This window comes from Chiloscyllium punctatum, chromosome 14, assembly GCF_047496795.1.
Source record: "Chiloscyllium punctatum isolate Juve2018m chromosome 14, sChiPun1.3, whole genome shotgun sequence".
NCBI lineage: Eukaryota > Metazoa > Chordata > Chondrichthyes > Orectolobiformes > Hemiscylliidae > Chiloscyllium > Chiloscyllium punctatum.
Window position 1 is genome coordinate 38,332,715 of NC_092752.1, and position 18,367 is coordinate 38,351,081.

Below are 18,367 nucleotides of genomic sequence, written 5' to 3' on the forward strand. Positions count from 1 at the left end.
ACACTTTACTATTTTCTAGATATCACCTTCACACAAACATTTTGTTAAATTCTGTTCCTTCCTTGACTCAGACTTTATATATTTATCTACTACACTCTGCTATGCAACCTATTTCTAAATTTAAAAAAGCAGCAAAAAGATGTTTTCTATTCATAAAAACAGAAATTGCTGGGAAATCTCAGCAGGTCTGGCACCATCTATGCAGAGAAATTGGAGAGTTAACATTTTGGATCCAGTGACCCTTCTTCTGTACTGATTCTGTGGATTTCTCTCAATATTGCTGCCAGAGACAAATCTACAGAATCATTCTGAAGAAGGGTCACTGGATACAAAATGTTAACTCTGAATTCTCTCCATAGATACTGCCAGGTCTGCTGAGATTTTTCAGCAATTTCTGTTTTAGATTTCCAGTATCGGCAGTTTTTTCGGTTTTTTGATGTTTTCTAATCAACCTTTCAAGATGTTATTACACACTCGTAAAGCAGGTAGGGCTTGAACCCAGGACTGAGTCCAGCAGCAGAAATATAAGCTTGCCTAAATCCTCCAATCAACCTGAACTGAAGTATTGCTCCAACTTATTCAAGATCGATCAGCCATATTCTATTTCAATTCATTTGAACACCTCCCAAACTCAGTTGAAGTGGAGGCATTACTAATGGAACAGTTCCCTTTCCCTTGACCCATACTGCTGTCAGTACCTCAAGAAAATCAAAACTCCTGCTTCCCACAGCACTCCTTAAAACATACGTTTAACCTTCTAATCTGCTCATATATATGCCAATTTGTGCATGGTCAAACAGCAATCCAAAGATTATTACCTGTGAAGTCTTAGCTCCTCAAACCTTCAATATCTCATTCCTGGGTTTATTCACGTCATTGGCTCATTTTAAATTCACTAGTTTATGAAAATCATAGTCTGTTCTGCTAGAATGCAGTAGTTGCATTCCCATGTGACCTGGTTATAGAAAATTGCGCAGAAGTATTGGGGCCCATGGGAAAAACACGGTTAGGGGCAGACCAAAAATATCAGTCAAAGTTGAAACAAAAAAGTAGTAGTTAGCCGAACACAAATAATAGCACAGTATAAGTAATTGTTAAAATCATATTTTAAATGGAAATAATACAATAAAAATTTAACACTTTAAAAGGGATTTGAGTTACAGTACTGTACTTAGACAGGGGCTGGAAGTCATCATCAGCATTACTTTCAGGAGCAATTCTGTATGCAGGATTAAGAAAGAAAGCATTTAATCCAGAAATAGGTGACTGTGGTTTACTGTCCTCAGGCTATTTCTTGGGGGTTGGTTTAAAAAAAAGCATCTAAATTTTGCTACTCTGCCATCTTTCTTCCTACATGAAGGAGCTGTTGATAGGATGCCAGGTAAAGACCTTAGGCCACGAACAGCTATCCTGCTGTATTCTGCATAGTAGTCACTGCATTCTAAGAGGTCCAACTGCTTCTCAACTTCCCTTAGGATAGAAGACAAAAGAGAAATGGAAAGTTCTCATGTTACTGCATCCTAGACTTCTTAGTCATCACCTTGAGCTTCAATTTCCCCCTCAGCAACAAGTTGTAGAAGATCAGCTGTGAAGAGGTCTTCACAATGGGATTCAAGCTTCTCCTCGACATCCTCAGTCTCCAATTCTTCAAATCTAACTTGCTTTGCAACAGTAACACAATGTTCTTTGATTGCCACAAGTTCCTCTGATGGTTCAATGCCTTTAAAATCATGAAGAAAATCTGTGAGAAGCTTCCACCAAACTGCATGCAAGCAGTCCTTACTGATATCACCCTAGACCTCCATAAGCATGACAATATCATTCGTAATGTTAACGGTCTTCCAAAATTGATGAGTACTGTCCTCATTATCCCCCTTAGTAGCTGCAATCAGCTTCCTGAATGTGCACTTTAAATAAGGTGCTGCTTTCTTCATCGATTTTTTTCACCAAAGGAGGAAATGACAACGCACATTCCCAGTCTGCACTGGCAGCTTCGCCACATAACTTCACGTTATGAAAACCATAGTGGTTCTTAGATCCAGTAAATGAGCCATTACTAGCACTGAAGGCAGGCACATCTGCAGGACTTCCAGCTTTTTTCCTTAGGTCCTCACAATTTGGTAAGGTTTTCTGTTTTATGGTGAGAAAGGTGATCCCAGATCACTTTTTCAATTAATCTTCTGTCCACACACTTAGAAGTCGCTTCATCTTCTCAAGATCCTTTGTTCATGTTCTCTCAGAATAGAGTAATAGCCAACAGGAGTTCACGTTTTTTAAAAAAAAACTGTTCCTCAATTCACCAATTGCATTACAGTCAAATCGTGTTGATGAAATGTACGTTAAAGGAGAACGACCTACATTCTAAAGTCAACATGCCATATTTGTAATAGAAGACAATGTATGCCAAGAAAAAAAAAACACACAGACGTGTGCACAGATAAATGGTTAACTAAATTGCTGGGTAAGGAAACTTTGTTTTAGCCAGACAAACTAACTTAAGTGCAACACATAAAAGCAAAGAAACAAATCCAGAACCCCATAATCTATTTGTCAGAAAAGGCATTGATTATATATATATTTGGCAATCTGGTACAAACTTCAGTGAACGCAAGTCTACAAAACTACATACTTTATTCTACATTACCTGGCAACACTTCAGACTACAGCTTTGTACTTTTTTGCAAAACATTTAGATTTTTCTTTCCTTTATTTAGCTTTTGTCACACACTACTCAGTGCTCAGAAAGTAACTAACCACATTTCAGGCTTGCGAAGGAATAATTGACCAAATGTGGTTGCTTTCCAATTCAACACTAATTCCAACTGCAGCCCCTCATGAGAACCTTTAGTGGGCCTCCATCAAAGGTAACATATCAGTGCTCCAGAAAATGAACTGCAAGGAAAGCTGTGGCTGAAAAATCAAGCTACAGGCCTGTTATTTTCATTTACTTTCCTACTCGTTTTCTTTAATTTGATTCTTGTAATGATAATTTTGCAAATCAATATACTTTGCACAATAAGCTTGCACAAATTTCCCAATGTTTAACAAACCTCAGGTCATTAAAAACAATATTGGAAGAGAAATAAAAATATACAAAACTTCTGCAGAAATTCAGCAAGTCTGGCAGTGTCTGTAGAGTTCTGAAAGCTCAAATTAGATTCAAAGCATTAACTGTTTGCTCCTCCACAGATACTGCCAGACTATTTACAGAATCCCTCTAGTGTGGGAGCAGGCCCATCGAGTCCTCCAAAGATCATCCCACAGACCTTATCCATGTAACTCTGCATTTCCTGTGGCTAATCCACTTAGTCTGCACATCCCTAGACACTATGGGCAATTTAGCATGACATATCCACCTAAGCTACATACCTTTGGACTGTGGAAAGAAAGCGGAGCACCCAGAGGAAATCAAAATTTCTCATCAGTCAGTTTAAGTGTTACTGCATTTGTTCTCCCCAGGTATACATATTAACAAATCACACAATCCAACTCTATTACAATTCGAATGGCAAGAACCCCATTGACTCCTCGGGTATTTCACTGAATATTTATAACAATTTTATTGTAGCACGCAGATCTTCACACAACATACTAATTTATTTGCCATCAAACCTCCTTACCTGCTCATTCATCTGAAGATGATCCTGTTTAAATTCTTATATTTGATACATATAGAATGGTAGAGTAAGAGAACACCCTGCCTCATTTACAATTTCTTTTGGAAACACAAAGTGATGGTACATTTTCAATAAGCTTCATCAACATCTCACTGGAATTGCTGCAAGTTTCTGTTTTTATTAATGTTTTAACATGATTGCCTTTGTAGCAGGCATTACTGGAGAGTGTAAAGGAGGAAAGGAAAGTGGATAGATCAATGCAAAGGCTTTGAGTGGTATTCGACAATGAGTCTTTAATAAGGTGCAAGAGGAAGAATAAGGTTAGGTGTTTGAAGAAAAAGGCTGAACATACAGAGGAAGTTGCAGATTTGATATGAAGCCCATGCTATCACAATAATGGAGGATCGAGCAATGGAAGCTACAGGCAACTAATAAATCTTCAGTAAAGAACAAAGAAGGTATTGCTGAAAATAAAACATTTTGTTACAGCTTTGCATTGAGCAATCAGAATACTTACAAAAATACAGTTTAAAGGAAAAATGCATTTTTATACTGTATTAAAAAAATACTGATTGGCGCACTCTCCGTGGCAACACCACAGTCAGTCAGGGAGGCAAACAAATCACCCAGTTCCCATGAAATTCAGTTCCAGGAGTTCAATTCTTCTTTTGATCTTTTAATTTAAGATCATGGACATAATATAATTATTCCACATTATTTCTCTTGATGTCATTAGTCTCCAGAAAGCTATTAATTTATGTCTTGAACCTCAATGATTGAGCTTTGACAGCTCGGAGTTCTCTACCCTCACACTGAAGAGATTATTCCTGATCTCAGTCTTTAACAACCTGCCCTTATTCCCAGATGGATGCCCCCTCGCTCCATAGTCACCAGCCAGGGGAAAAATCCTATCTATATCCACCTCATACCTTGTAAGAATCTTGCAAATTTCAAAATAAACTCTTACTCTTCAAAATTCAGTCTCTCCTCAAAATAAAACAATCCTGCCATCCTAGGGATTAATGTGGGCATCTTTGCTTCTAGACTCAATATCAACTCGCTGTTTGCCTTTTTTTAAAAGGCATACTTAGACCTCACAGACAAGGACACCAAGATCCCTTTGGATACCACACTTCTCAATTTCTCACCATTTAAGAAATAATCTGCCTTTAGTTTTATTTACCAAATAAACATCTCCACACATGTTTACATTCAATGTTCAAGCCCATTTACTTAGCCTGTCCAAGCCCACCATGTCTCCTTGTGCTCACATCCAAACTTGGAGTCATCAGTAAATTTGAAAATATTAGAATTAGTTCCCAATTCCAAATCATATTACACACGTAACACACAAGATACAGACTGAGATAAGTTGTGGACCCACCACTGACTCTTGCTGGACCCCAAGAGTAACAGCCTGCCATCCCTCGACAGTTGTTTTGCCCAACTTGGACTTCTGTCTATTAAGCAACTTTCAATCCTTACTGGTATATTCCATCACTCTCCCCACCAAATCCCACAAGTCTAATTTCATTTATTGACCTCCTATCAAGTACTTTATCAACAGCATTTCGAAATTCCAAATATAACACATCCACTGGTTTTCCTTTGTCTATGCTACAAGCAACATTCTCAAAAAGTTGTCAAACATGATTTCCCTTTCATAAATCCATGTTAACTGTACCCAATTTTGCCATTTTTTCCCCTAAATGTCAGTTCTCAAATCTTTTCATAATAGATTCATAATAGAAGCTAACAGGTCTGCAGTTCTCCACTAATTCTCATCTAAAATAGTGGGGTTACGTTTGCTTTCTTCTAGTCAGCAGGAATTTTCTCCGAATCCATAGAATTAGAAAAGGTAACCAACAATACATCCACTATTGCCACTTCTTTCAATACTCTGATGAAGCTCAATTGGTCCAGATTTATCAATTCTCACTCCAGCTAGTTTTTCAAGTATCATCTCTTTAGTAAAATGAATTTGTTTTAGCTCTTCAACTGCACAAGATCCTAGGCTGCTGAGTATTTCTGGACAATTTTTCATATCTTCTGTTAAAACAGGTGCAACTCAACTGTTGCCATTCCTACCATTTCCTTGTTCTTCACCATAAACTCTCCTTCCCCACCTGCAAATGGGCCCACATGTATCCTTTCATATATTGTAAAAGATGGACCGCAAGAATATGTTCTCATTTGCTGTTCTTTATCAGTTTCTCGGCCCTCCTTTGTTGAGTCATAAATTGCCCCAATTCTCAGATTTACCACTTTTTCTGGCATTCATTTAATCTAATACAACCCTTTGCTTCCTTAACTAACCATAACTGATCAAGCTTTCCCTTTGGCTGTTTGTGCCCTAGAGAAATTCATATATATTTGAAACCCTGCAGAATTTATTTACAAATTAGCCATCATGTCAAATGTTTTAGTGCACACTCCTAATCCATCCTGGCCAGCTTACTCCTCATACCTTGTCTTCTTTGCTCAGATTGAAGATCCTAGTTTCAGAATGAACAATGTCACATTCAAACATCACATAAAATTCTATCACTGTATGGTCATATCTCCCAAAGACTCCATAACAGTAAGATTATTAATTTGCCCTTTCCTATTATACAACAGAAAGTCCAAAATAGTCCAACTCCAAGTTAGCTCCTCAACACATTATTCCAGAAACCCAATTTGCCCACACTCTGGGAATTAAAGCTCCACAATATTGGATTAAGCAGCAGTACTAATCTGTGTGCAAACTCAAGTTGCCTATTATCAATGTTTTACCCATAAAATCATGCACTAATTATTTCCTAATTCATAACATGTCTGATTAGTAATATAGTTTGGTGTTCTATAAAGTCCCAATGTTTGCTTCTCCTTGCTGGTTCTGAGTTCCACTATCAAGGATCCTGTCCTACTAATTTGCTGATGTTATCCCTTGTTAGGAGTGCTACCCAATACAGTATCCTCTTCCTTTTCATCAAGCCTTCCTAAAATGTTCATTGATATTCAGTACCCAATTTAAGTTACCTTGTAGTCACGTGTCTAATGATAATTAAATGAACATGCATTAAAATAAAACTTCTGAATTGCAGTCTTCAACATTAACTATTTTAAAATGTTAATTCTAAAAATGAATAACTTTCTCAACTGAGATCATAATGTTGCTTCTTAAACTTCTATTCGTCTTTCCCACATTTCTATATTCAAATCTCCAATCAGGGATCCACCCTCAGTGCTGAAATAGTCCTCAAAAAGTCAAAAATAAATCATGTGCAATTTTAATCATGGTGCATTATCCTTCTTCAATCATTCTGCTGTCTTTGATAATAGTCAACCATACCATACTCCTCCAATACTTGTCAGTTAAACCGCTCAACTGGACTGCCTTACATAATTACACTCATACCAAATTGACGACAATCAGATTATCTCCAGCAATGGCTTTTCATCCCTGCTGCACAGCATTGCCCCGGAGTCCCCCATGGATCCCTCGTTGGCTGCTGCTTCCTCTATGTTGTCCCTGACAGGATCATCTACAGACAATAAGAGGTCAGCTTCCATATGTATGCTGACAGCATCCAACTCCATCTCTCCACCACTTCTCTTATCCATATAATTGCCTGTGTTGCCACACTGTTATGATGAGCCAAAATATCTATTAATTAAAAACCAAAGCCATCACATTCAGACATTCACAAACACAGTACCCTTGACACCAATTCTCTCTCTCACTATTATTTCAGCCTGACTGAGATGTTCACAATTGCAGCATTGCATTCACTCTGGACACAAGCTTCAAACTACACATCCAATTCACTATATCAATTGCCTAGTTCCATCTCTAACATTGTACCTCACCCTATTTGTTGCTGAAATTGGCATCCACTGGTTTATGACCTGTGGGCTGACTGTTTTAATGCTCCCTTTCACAACCTCCCATATTACAGCCCATGTTAAAATAATTTGCATTTGGTGTATCTAACAAAGGAAATCATCCCATGGTGTTTCACAGGAGCATTATGTGCCAAGCATTTGACACCAAATCAGGAAGTATTTGGTAAGACAATGAAAACTTGGTCAAAGACTTAGGTTTGAAAAGGGAATCCTTAAAAATGCAAGGAAGACAGGAGAAGAGGTTCATAGAGAACTCCAGAATTTAAGACCTAAGCAGATGAAACACAGCTACTACTGGTTACAACTTTTAAATACAGCATACTCAAGAGCAATGATCCCTCTAAAGCAACCTTGTTATGCAGCTAGGAAGCTCCACTCTCGACAACTGCCATTCTGACATATGGCTTCCATGTCCATCGGCTACAGTTGAACACAGATCTCAGGGGTCCTTACAGCAGCAAAAAAAAAGAGAGAGAGAGGTCGAGAAGAATTTTAAAACAAGAATGAGAACTTTTAAATTGATTCATGGTGAAGTATTGCCTGAAATCAGCAAACATAAGGGTAATGGATGAATGGAACTTGTGCAAATCAGAACACTTTCGAGTTTTAGAGGACCATAATTCTGTGGCAAGCGGACTATAGAAGACTGCCCAAGAATGCAGTCATATCTAAAAGGATTTTGACAACAAACAAGCTGGGATAAGCAAGGAAACATCAGATGGTGTAGAAGTGAGACATACATTTGGCAAAGGTGCAGAAACAGCATAAAGAGGTACACAATCCTTTTTCCGAAATCCGAAAAGCTCCAAAATCCAAAATTTTCTTTGTGAAGTTTCTTTCTCGGTAATAACGTTGTTTGGCATGCAAACAGTTAATCCAATTCCACACCCACTTGACCCACGTCACTCAGATGTGACATGGTGGCATGGCCCAGCACTGGCAGATGACAATTCTGTCTCAGGGCTTGTACTATTCACAGGCGAGTCTGCTGTTCGGTAAGAGTTTTGTAATTTCACTGTTAAACTGTCACTTATTTCAAAATCCAAAAAATTCCAAATTCCAAAAACCAGCTGGCCCAAATGGTTTTGGATAAAGGATTGTGTACCTGTACAAGCCAACTATGACACAATGGTGGTGTACAGCCTCGTTCAGCTTCAGACAATTGGAAGGTGGAGAAGATACCCGAAGGCATGGTATTTGCTCATTGACAGAGGACAATGTTGCTGGAAAAAAAACATTGGTTGCCAGTATACCAAAGCCTTCAATTCAAATTCTCATCCAAATCAGCAAGTCTCTTTTTGGGCTTGCATGCTTCCCTGTATTTTTTTTTAAACATTTGGCAATCTCCTAACCACCATTATATTTGATACATGCCTTCCCCTTTCAGTCCAAGCAAATCCCTGGAATTCCATCCCCAAGTGATTCATCCTCTCTTCCTTTATGGCCTTCCTTAAAGCTCACCACTTTTGGACCAGCAGAACCTAAAGAGAAACTAGATATAGTCAATGGCATAGCAATGGGTTTTCTGTTTGTTTTGTGGATATGATATTTTAGTGGGTTATCAGGAAGGGAAAATACGAAGGATGTAGGCAGCTAAAAGTCACTGTTGCAAAGTTATTCTGAAGCAAAGTCAAAAGAATGTATCAATAAGGCAGAGAGAAAAAGATCCTGGTTTCAGGTCACATAAGGCAAAGGTCATTTCTGAAAATTAGACTACATGCCTAAGAGTAAGTGGTTAGAAAAAAAAAGAGCTTTAACAGTTTAATATTCCATGATACTTATGACATGCTTGCAACTTTCTTTTACCATATCATTCTTGATTCTCCTGCCTCTCTCTCTCTTGCAATTCATTAGGGGTTAGTACCTGTTCTCGGTCAATGGGAGCAGAGTTCACCTGGACCATCTGGGTAGTAACACTACCACAGTCCACAAGTTATGGATCTACAGAGCATCACTCTCAATGAGTAAAGGAGATTCCCAATTCCATGAATAGTGTTAAGGATTAATATCTGTTGTGAAATATGGGAGGAGAGGAGAGGAGAGGAGAGGCCTTCAGGTCAGTGCATAGGAGTATTTCCAACATTTTAGTTTTTGTTATGCATTCTTATTACTCTACAATACGTTTTAGCTCTGAACTAACATAATAAAATCAGGATTGTATATAGACATCAACCACCATATTTTATGCAACTTTCCTCAACTTGTTTGCATGATAGAGCTGTGGTGTGCTAGCAAAGCAGTTCTACAACAGTGGAACAAATACCAATAATCCATTCCACAACAAATTGGTAAACTGATGCACCATCGTAAATTAATAGAATCTGAAAACATCTGGGTGAAATCACATTCAGTAATATTCTATCATATTACAAATTATATCACTGCAAACCAATCAGAATGAAAAAATTATAAAGTACTCAATGATTGCCAGTAGCCTGCAGTCTTATATAACCACAAACTGTATATTTTATTGGCAACTCTTATGTGGAAAAATCTACCCAGGGTGAGGGAGAAGGCTTCAATCTGAACTCCTATTCAAACTGGAGTTTAAAAAAAAACACACAAATCCTTGAAAAGGCTCCCAAGGAAGTGTTAATGAATTATATCTTAACATAAAGGTTTCATATATAGACATTTAATCCCATTAGATACATTATAAAAATTGTGCTCGCATTAGCTCTATATTACTGCAGTTACAACAAGGAGCAGAGAAAACACCAAAAGGAAAATTCAGAAAAATGTTTCCTACGGCTTTCCACGAAGAAAAACTTAACTGTGCTTTTTTAATTTTAATTGCTGGACAAAGTTCACCTAGAATGTTCAACATGTTAAAAACTCATCCAACATTTACATTTTTTCTTTTGCCTCAACTCAGCTTAAGAATCCATTTATTCACATTCGAGACCCTTCGGTCCATAAAATTGTACAAAATTACCAGAGAAACTATCAAAACAAATCCCCTCCCTTCCCCTCATATGTTTCATTTTTTTAAAAATAAAGTAGCGCTGCATGCAGCATTATTTGAAGAACTGAATAACATTTAAAAAAATCCTTTTCCCCCAATGTCAAATGGAAATTTTCTATATACACATAAAAAACTGCACTGAAGTACTGTGTGTGTAAGTAATTAAATGCTCTGTCTCGGTGATACTGTTCTCAAGTAGTTTTGTAACAGCAGCATGCAGCTTTTCAAAATGTTTCCAACTGACCTATTACAACATAAATGAGACAGCGATTTATCCATTACTGTAAAACAATACGTCATTATCTGCTTGTTTTTGTTTCAAGGCTATTAATAAATTTGTCACTGCGGAGTTAGCTCAAATAATACAAAGCTTGTTAAGCAATTTGGCATTAACTAAACTCATGCAAGTTGCCATATAAATGTTTCCCCCTTAAATTTTATACATAATAAAATTATGAAATACAAGTGTTTTTACTTCCCTTCTACCCCGATTTTGTAGCTCTTATTAAAACTCCATAGATATAACACTTCAGTGAAAGGGTTTACCCTACTTTTGAGTTTTCACAGGGAGCAACTCAAATAACATCCTCTAACATCAGCTCCACTAAGACCCTGAAAAGATAAGGAGTTGAGTGTCGCAAATACTATGATTATTTACCAAGTGGCCTAACATGCAAAATATTTAAAAAATTAATATTTTCCCAATGCTTGTACCATTTGTAAACTTTTCTGTCTGACTCCTCACAATATGGATGAAACGATACATTACTTGAGATTTCAACATGACCATTTATAATAATAAGTAACTCTAAACATTTGAAAGCTTACAAATGCCCAAAATTAAATCTACTCTAATATGTGACACAATATGTAGTTCTTTCACTCAGGTATAAATTCTCAGCGCTGTCTTAAAAAGAAAATCACAACAACCAGTAAAAAGTGCTCATCTAGGCCATTGTATATAATAACTGGAGGTTCAAAAAAAATCTATGAATGCAGCCCTTTGCTATAGATTTGCTGCAAAATTGGATTTGCAAATATAATTATGATGCACCAATTGTTTTACCCATTTAGAAAAAAGTATTCACATGATAAAACTTCTGTGAACTTAAAGAAATCAATTTCCTACCACTCAAATTATTTTCAAAGATATGTGACCTCTGAAAAATACTGCAGCATTACCACATGTAAAAAAGTGAAACATTTTAAAATTATTCCATTCTTGACAGAGCAATTTTCTTTTAGCTTAATATTCATTTAGGATATGGATAAACATAAGTTTTTGATACAGATTATACTTTACAAAGCTTTAAATATTCAACTATTTTGATTCTGATACAACTAGGAACAGCACTGCAAGTTGGATCCTACCCCTTGCTCTTTATTAAATTTATTATTAAATGCAACATTATAGCATATAGCATAATTTAGTTAGGAATTAAATCAATGTTATATAGCTGCTTAAATTCCAGTGACAACACTTCTTTCTTAGACATTGCCATATGTTCTCAATTTAACAATCATCTCCATGAAACAAAATGCAGGTCAGGAGATGGCGTCATTGCATGTGGTGCTGTGCAAGTGGTATGCCCGTCCTAAATGTGGTTGATATATTTCTGTTCATTTGGTTTGTGGTTGCTACAATATATAATGTAATAATGTTGGCAGGTTGTTGACTAAAACCTTACGTGCTCTATTTTCAAAGCTAACCCTGCAAAATTAAACATAATGTTATATCTAGACTGGATGCCTTTCATGAATTTGAATTCGTATGATAAGTGGAATGACAGAAGGTTTAGTCACTTATACTGGTAAGCCAAACCAAGAGACTGCTCAAGTACAAATCATATATGTCCCCAGTAAAACCAAAAATTTTCATTGTTTTATGTGAAGGCCATAACATGTTAGCCAGCTATCAGCTTTCAAAACACAAAGGAAATCCAAAATTTAATTTGTGAATTTCACTGCACAATTTTCTTCAAAAAAATTTCCTTTCACAAGTTGTGCTAACAGATATTACAAATCAGCATAGCTTTGGTGTTGACTTGTGTTAGGGCTCTTCTAGTGTCTGGGTAGTGTCCATACTACTAAGCCAGGAGAACTGGATTCAAGTTCACCCTGCAGAAGACTTGCGTAACAATATCTCTGAACAGATTGATTAAAAATATCAATAGATTTGTGTTACCTGAAATCGCTGAGGTCATTTTTACCAGGTACTTAATATTCGTAGGAAAACTCATTTGGCCATTGCTTGGAATGCTGACACTGATGCCTACCACAGCTCAATAACTGAAAGTTACAACGTGCCTACCCTGCAGTTTAATGATACTAGAGTAAGTCTCGACGAGGACTGGTTAGAACGTTTTCCCGATTTATGCACACAAAACAAACGCCATTAAGCATGTCAAAATGTTTAATGTACTGCATGTCGTTTTAGAGAAAACAGATGTTGCTACCCACTTTGACATGAAACTTCGTCGAGTTTTCCGACAATAATAGAACCCATTTTTCATTCGTTTTCGAGAATAATACGCAAAGCACGAGATACATAGTGCTACAGAGTGAACTGCTTCCCATCTCACAGTGCCCATCTCTAAAACTGAACAGATGGGTGAGCAAAGAAACGGACAGTTAAAAAAAAACCGTGGAAGTCTGTGCAACATTAGGAAACTCGGTCAATGTCATAATACTTCCGCCACTAAATGATGCAAACTTATTGCAATGTGAGCTCTACTGGAGAAAGACAAACATCTGACAACTGAAGGAAGCAATTCATTTCAATTACGCACAAACATCTTGTAACAATAGAGGAAACCGGAAAAATACAGAAACCAATGACCAAAACCTAAACCTAAACTATCAAATTTGGATTGCCCTCCCCCATGAGCTAAACAGTGTATGCGTGTAATATGGTTCAATCTTGGTACACGTATTTTGTTTTAGCTAATGTTTCTGATACTCATTTCATAAATCAACATCCAAACTGGGAATTACCTAATTTATGATCGCAATTGCTTCAGCCGAGATGAACAAAGTGGGAGCAACAGACTTTGGTTTAATATTTAAGCGTTTGACCTACTGACGAATTAAATCACATTCCCGTCGCTCCCACTAATAACAACTAAACTTGTGTTTTTCTTAATGTTGAAAAACCACAATTCAATGGTATTCTGTTCATTTCCTTCCCGGCCGATAACATTTACAGAATCTATTAAGCAAGATGAATGAGGGTTGTGCTGCAAAATTAGACAAAATAATAATTGTATATCAGAATGCAAGGATGTAAGCATATTTTTAAAAATCATTATTACTGAGATGATTTGGAGGTGCCGGTGCTGGACTGGGGTGTATGTAATTATTACTAAGATAATAATGGGGATCTGGAGTGATGAGAGTGGGATACTTTGTGCTCTACTGTTACAGTTTAACTGTTAATATGAACGCGATACCTATTAAAGTTCATTTTTGATTCACAGAAAATTTAATACCATAATCTCTTGCTGGCAATGAAGTTGTTATGGAAGGGTGGGGAGCGTGAACACAGCGGGTAATTATATTATTTTCCTTGTATCTATCTTGCAACTAATCCCAACTACTTTTCAGCGGACGATGACTGAGGAGTTTTGTTTGACAAACTTTAAAATGAAGTACAAAAAGATCGCTACCTGATAAAAGGTCGACAGCAGACAAGTCAAAAGGTCTACATATGATGTTAGAGTTGACGCGGCAAAGTGGAGAAATTTGTCTCCACAACACGGTCAATCAAGCAGCCGCAAGGTTTTGATGAATATCCTCCAAAGATGGAGCAGATACTGGGGTGTCAAGGTAGATAAAGGTGTACAGTTCCTTGTGTTAAGTAAATCAAATCTATAAATATAAACGATTTGTGAAATTGGCGTTCAGGACGAGATTCGAAATTATGAATTACAACCAGGGCCGGATGGAAACGGTGAAACTGAAGTTAATTATTATGTAGCAATCACTGCTAAACTGAGATTTCGAAGTGAAGAACATGAATGGAAATGGAATGCGCATCTCCTAATGGCTTGGTTAAAAAAAGAAAATTAAGCCTCAGGTAGAAGATGTCAAGAAACACACACGAAAGAGGAGTTTTCAGTAAAACGTTAATGGAAACATGCAACACTCACTGTTTCCATCATTCTTCTCACGGGTTCCGTCCACCCTGCCATCCGGCAAGATCCTCAGGAAGTAGCCCCCGTTTTTACAGTAAAGTCTTTTGGGCTCCTTGAAGGATCCGGGCGGGAAGGGGCTGCTGCCGGCATCAGAGAGTGTGGGCAGGGTACTGACCCCTCCTGTTCCAGCCGCCGCCGCCATGTCACAGGCCGCCTCAGACTCACGCTGCCCCCTTGCCCCGGGCTGGGCGCCTCTTACTCGCCCACCTCCCCTGGCTTGTCTCTCCGAGACTGTCCTCCACCCCCTCCCCACCCCGCTCTCCTTTATATCGAAAGGGGAACAGGCGACTCCTTCGTCCACTCACTTCTTCATGGAAAGGGCGAAACAGTTGGTTGATTCTTTTTTTGTAAATTCACTTTTTTCCCTCGAACTTAAGAACAAGAAAATGCTGTTTTCCTGCTTGTTCTCACTCTCCTAAAAGTATTCAGACGACACAGAGATTGACGAGAAACTTTATGATAAGGAACAACGGTTCATTCCATCACTTCGCAGTTGCTTATTCGTCATGATTCCCGGTATTTGGCGGAGCACACACACACACAGCACTCTGTCCGTGTGTTGCTGTGAAAAGTGGGAACGCCACTTGCTGGAAATGTTTCACTTTCTGACCCAGTCCTGATGCTAAAACCACACACCCCTCCCGAAGTGCGCAGCCTGCCGGCCACATCAGCGCTCGCGTGTGTCTGACATCCAACTTGTTCTGCTTCTTGAAGTCAGGGTGGGATGGGGACAAGATACAAGGTGCTTTTAAAGGGACAATGCCACACACATATGGGCTTCTCGGAGTGTTAGTTCGTGATGAATTCATCCTGATGAAGTGCTTTTGCCCGAAACATCGTCTCTCCTGCTCCTCGGATGCTGCCTGACCTGCTGTGCTTTTCCAGCAACACACTCTCGACCTTTTCTCACTCGACAACTGGAGAATAACCACAGGCGACTTTAATTATTTCTCAGTGGTAGCTGAGCTTGAAAGTTATTTTGAAACAAATTCAACATTTATAAAATAAATATACAATTGACTCAGCAAATAACACCATCTTTCTACAGTACAACACTGACAATAGTGCAAATGTATAACATGGCTGGGGAATTGATTGAGTGGCAGGTGACAGAATGTAAGGATAGTGAGTAAATACACAAATGCCTCAGTACTACACAACTGGGTTCAATTCCAGTCTTAGGCGAACATCTAGGAGAAAGTGAGGCCTGCAGATGCTGGAGATTAAAGTTGAGAGTGTGTTGCTGGATAAGCACAGCAGGTCAGGCAGCATCTGAGGAGCAGGAGAATTGGCGTTTCTGGCATAAGCCTTTCATCAGGAATCAACACTGGGATAGCAAGCCAAACGAACTCAGTCTCACTATCCCACAAGCCTCATTCCTGATGAAGGATTTATGCCCGAAACGTCAATTGTCCTGCTCCTCGGATTCTGCCTGACCTGCTGTGATCTTCCGGCACCACACTCTCACCACTTAGACAAATGCCTGTGTAGAGTCCACATGTTTTCCCTGTGTCTGCCTGGGTTTCTTCTGGGTGTTCTAGTTTCCTCCCACAGTCCAAAGGTGTGGACTGGCCATGCTAAATTACCCATAGTGTCCAGGGATGTACAGGCTAGGCGGGTTGGCATGAGAAATTCAGGGTTTCAGGAATGGGATGGGTCTGGTTGGATGCTCTTTGGAGACCACTGTGGACTCTATGAGTCAAATGGCTTGTTTCCACACTGTAGGAATTCTATGATGATATTTCTGTGACTTGGATAATGATATGGAAAGTCATATCTAAATTTGTTGATGACACAAGTCAGGCAGCATTGTAGACAATGTAGTTGATAGCATAAAATTACAAAAAGATATTGATAGACTAGGTGAATGGGTAAACTGTGGCAGATGGAGTTAATGTAAGCAAGTGTGAGGTTATCTATTTTGGACTGAAAGGGGATAGATCAGGGCACTTCCTAGTTGGTATGAAGTTAAACATATGGATGTCCAAAGACAGTTGGGGTTCAGATGCAGAGATCTTTAAAATGCCATGAAAATAATCAAGTAGGTTAATGAATTACTGGCATTTATAACTAGAAGACTGGACTACAAGGATGGAGAAGTTATTCTGCAGCTTCGCAAAACCCTGGTTAGATCATACTTGAAGTACCATGCATAGAGCTGGGCACCACACCTTTAGGAGGATATATTGGCTTTGGAGAGAGCACAACATAGGTTTTACAAGAATGATACCAAAGCTTAAAGAGAAGTTATGAGGAGAAATTATACAAATTAGGCATGTTTTATATAGAATTTAGAAGGGTGATCTGATCAAAGTCATCAAGACATTAATGGAAAACACAGGGTAGATAAAGATATATTCTTTCTCCTGGTTGGTGATTCTAGAGTAGGAGACATAGTCTGAGGATGAAGGCCAGACCATTTAGAAGAGATATTTAGAACCAATGGATGGTAGATATTTGGAACTCTTTCACAAAAAGCAGTTGATGCTACATCAGTTTTTAATTTTAAATCTGAGATACTGTTTTTATTAAGCAAAGGTCTCAATTGTTATGGACTAAAGACAGGTAAATGGAGTTACGCCACTGATCAGCCTGATCTCATTAAATGGCAGAACAGACTGAAGGGCAGAATGGCCTTCTCCTGTTCCTATGTTCATATGTAAAACACATTGAGGTATAAAACATCTCTAGTCTTTCATTCCCCTTTCCACATGTTTTATATCAAGTAAATTAACAGCCACCACCAAATCCTCACTTTCATGGGTACATCTGTGGAAAAACTATTATTTTGTTTATACCATATATGGAACAGAGAATATATGTGCCAAATTTTCATTCATACTATAGATACAGAGTTTGCTTGTCAGAGTTCACATTTGAAATAGGCTATGGTTTACCAGGAGAGTGTGGATGAGTTCACAGTTAAGTGACTCACAGTTTTGCCCAAACATGTCCCTATGGCGGTAGATAGACATTGGCTAATTTCCTGCTTCGAGATGCCATACTACATACTGACATTGGAGAAAGTGAGAACTGCAGATGCTGGAGATCAGAGTCAACAGGTGTGGCCCCAGGAAAGCACAGCAGGTCATGCAACACCCCAGGAGCAGAAGAGTCGATGTTTTGGACATATGCCCTTCATCGGGGATGGCTTCCCTAGCGCCACATGTTTCTACCACATATTGACATTACAAAGTTAGGAGAATGAGTCTGCTGCAAAAAAAACCTGTTAATTTGCTCAGATGATATTTTATTAATTTCCCCGACATCCTACCTTAACACATTTGAATTAATTAACAGCTATGTAAACAAATTGTTAATAAGATTTCTTGTCTAAATTATTGGATACATTGGATTGGCAGCAAAACGAAAATAAACTTGACAGAAGATATACCTGAAGTCAGAGTGAAGAAAGAGGAGGCCAGAACATGGCCAAATATAGAAGAAAAACAAGTCAACCAGGACTCAATCAGAAACTCCACGACTATGAATGTTACTGAGTTTGACATTCAGCATTTCAAGCAGTGACACACCTTCCGCAATAAAGGAGCAGGACAGAAATGCTTGGAGAATTCATGACAAAAAAAATGCAATTACCTTTCAGTTCTGTACCTTTTTTTTGCAATCTTGGATGCATTGTATTAGTGGCCCTCGGTTTGAAAGTGGGGACGCATTTAGTGCTTGCTGGTTTGTTGAAGCAGCTG

General features: G+C 38.3%; 1 protein-coding gene across 1 annotated transcript in view; it reads right to left on the reverse strand.

Moving 5' to 3' along the window:
• fgf2 (fibroblast growth factor 2) overlaps positions 1-15,309 on the reverse strand; it is a 108,126-nt gene extending 92,817 nt beyond the window's left edge. Inside the window, exon 1 of the mRNA XM_072584200.1 lies at positions 14,619-15,309. Within this exon, the coding sequence (XP_072440301.1) occupies positions 14,619-14,805 (187 nt within the window). The 5' untranslated portion in view covers positions 14,806-15,309. The remainder of the gene's footprint in view (positions 1-14,618) is intronic.
• Positions 15,310-18,367: the final 3,058 nt, after the last annotated feature.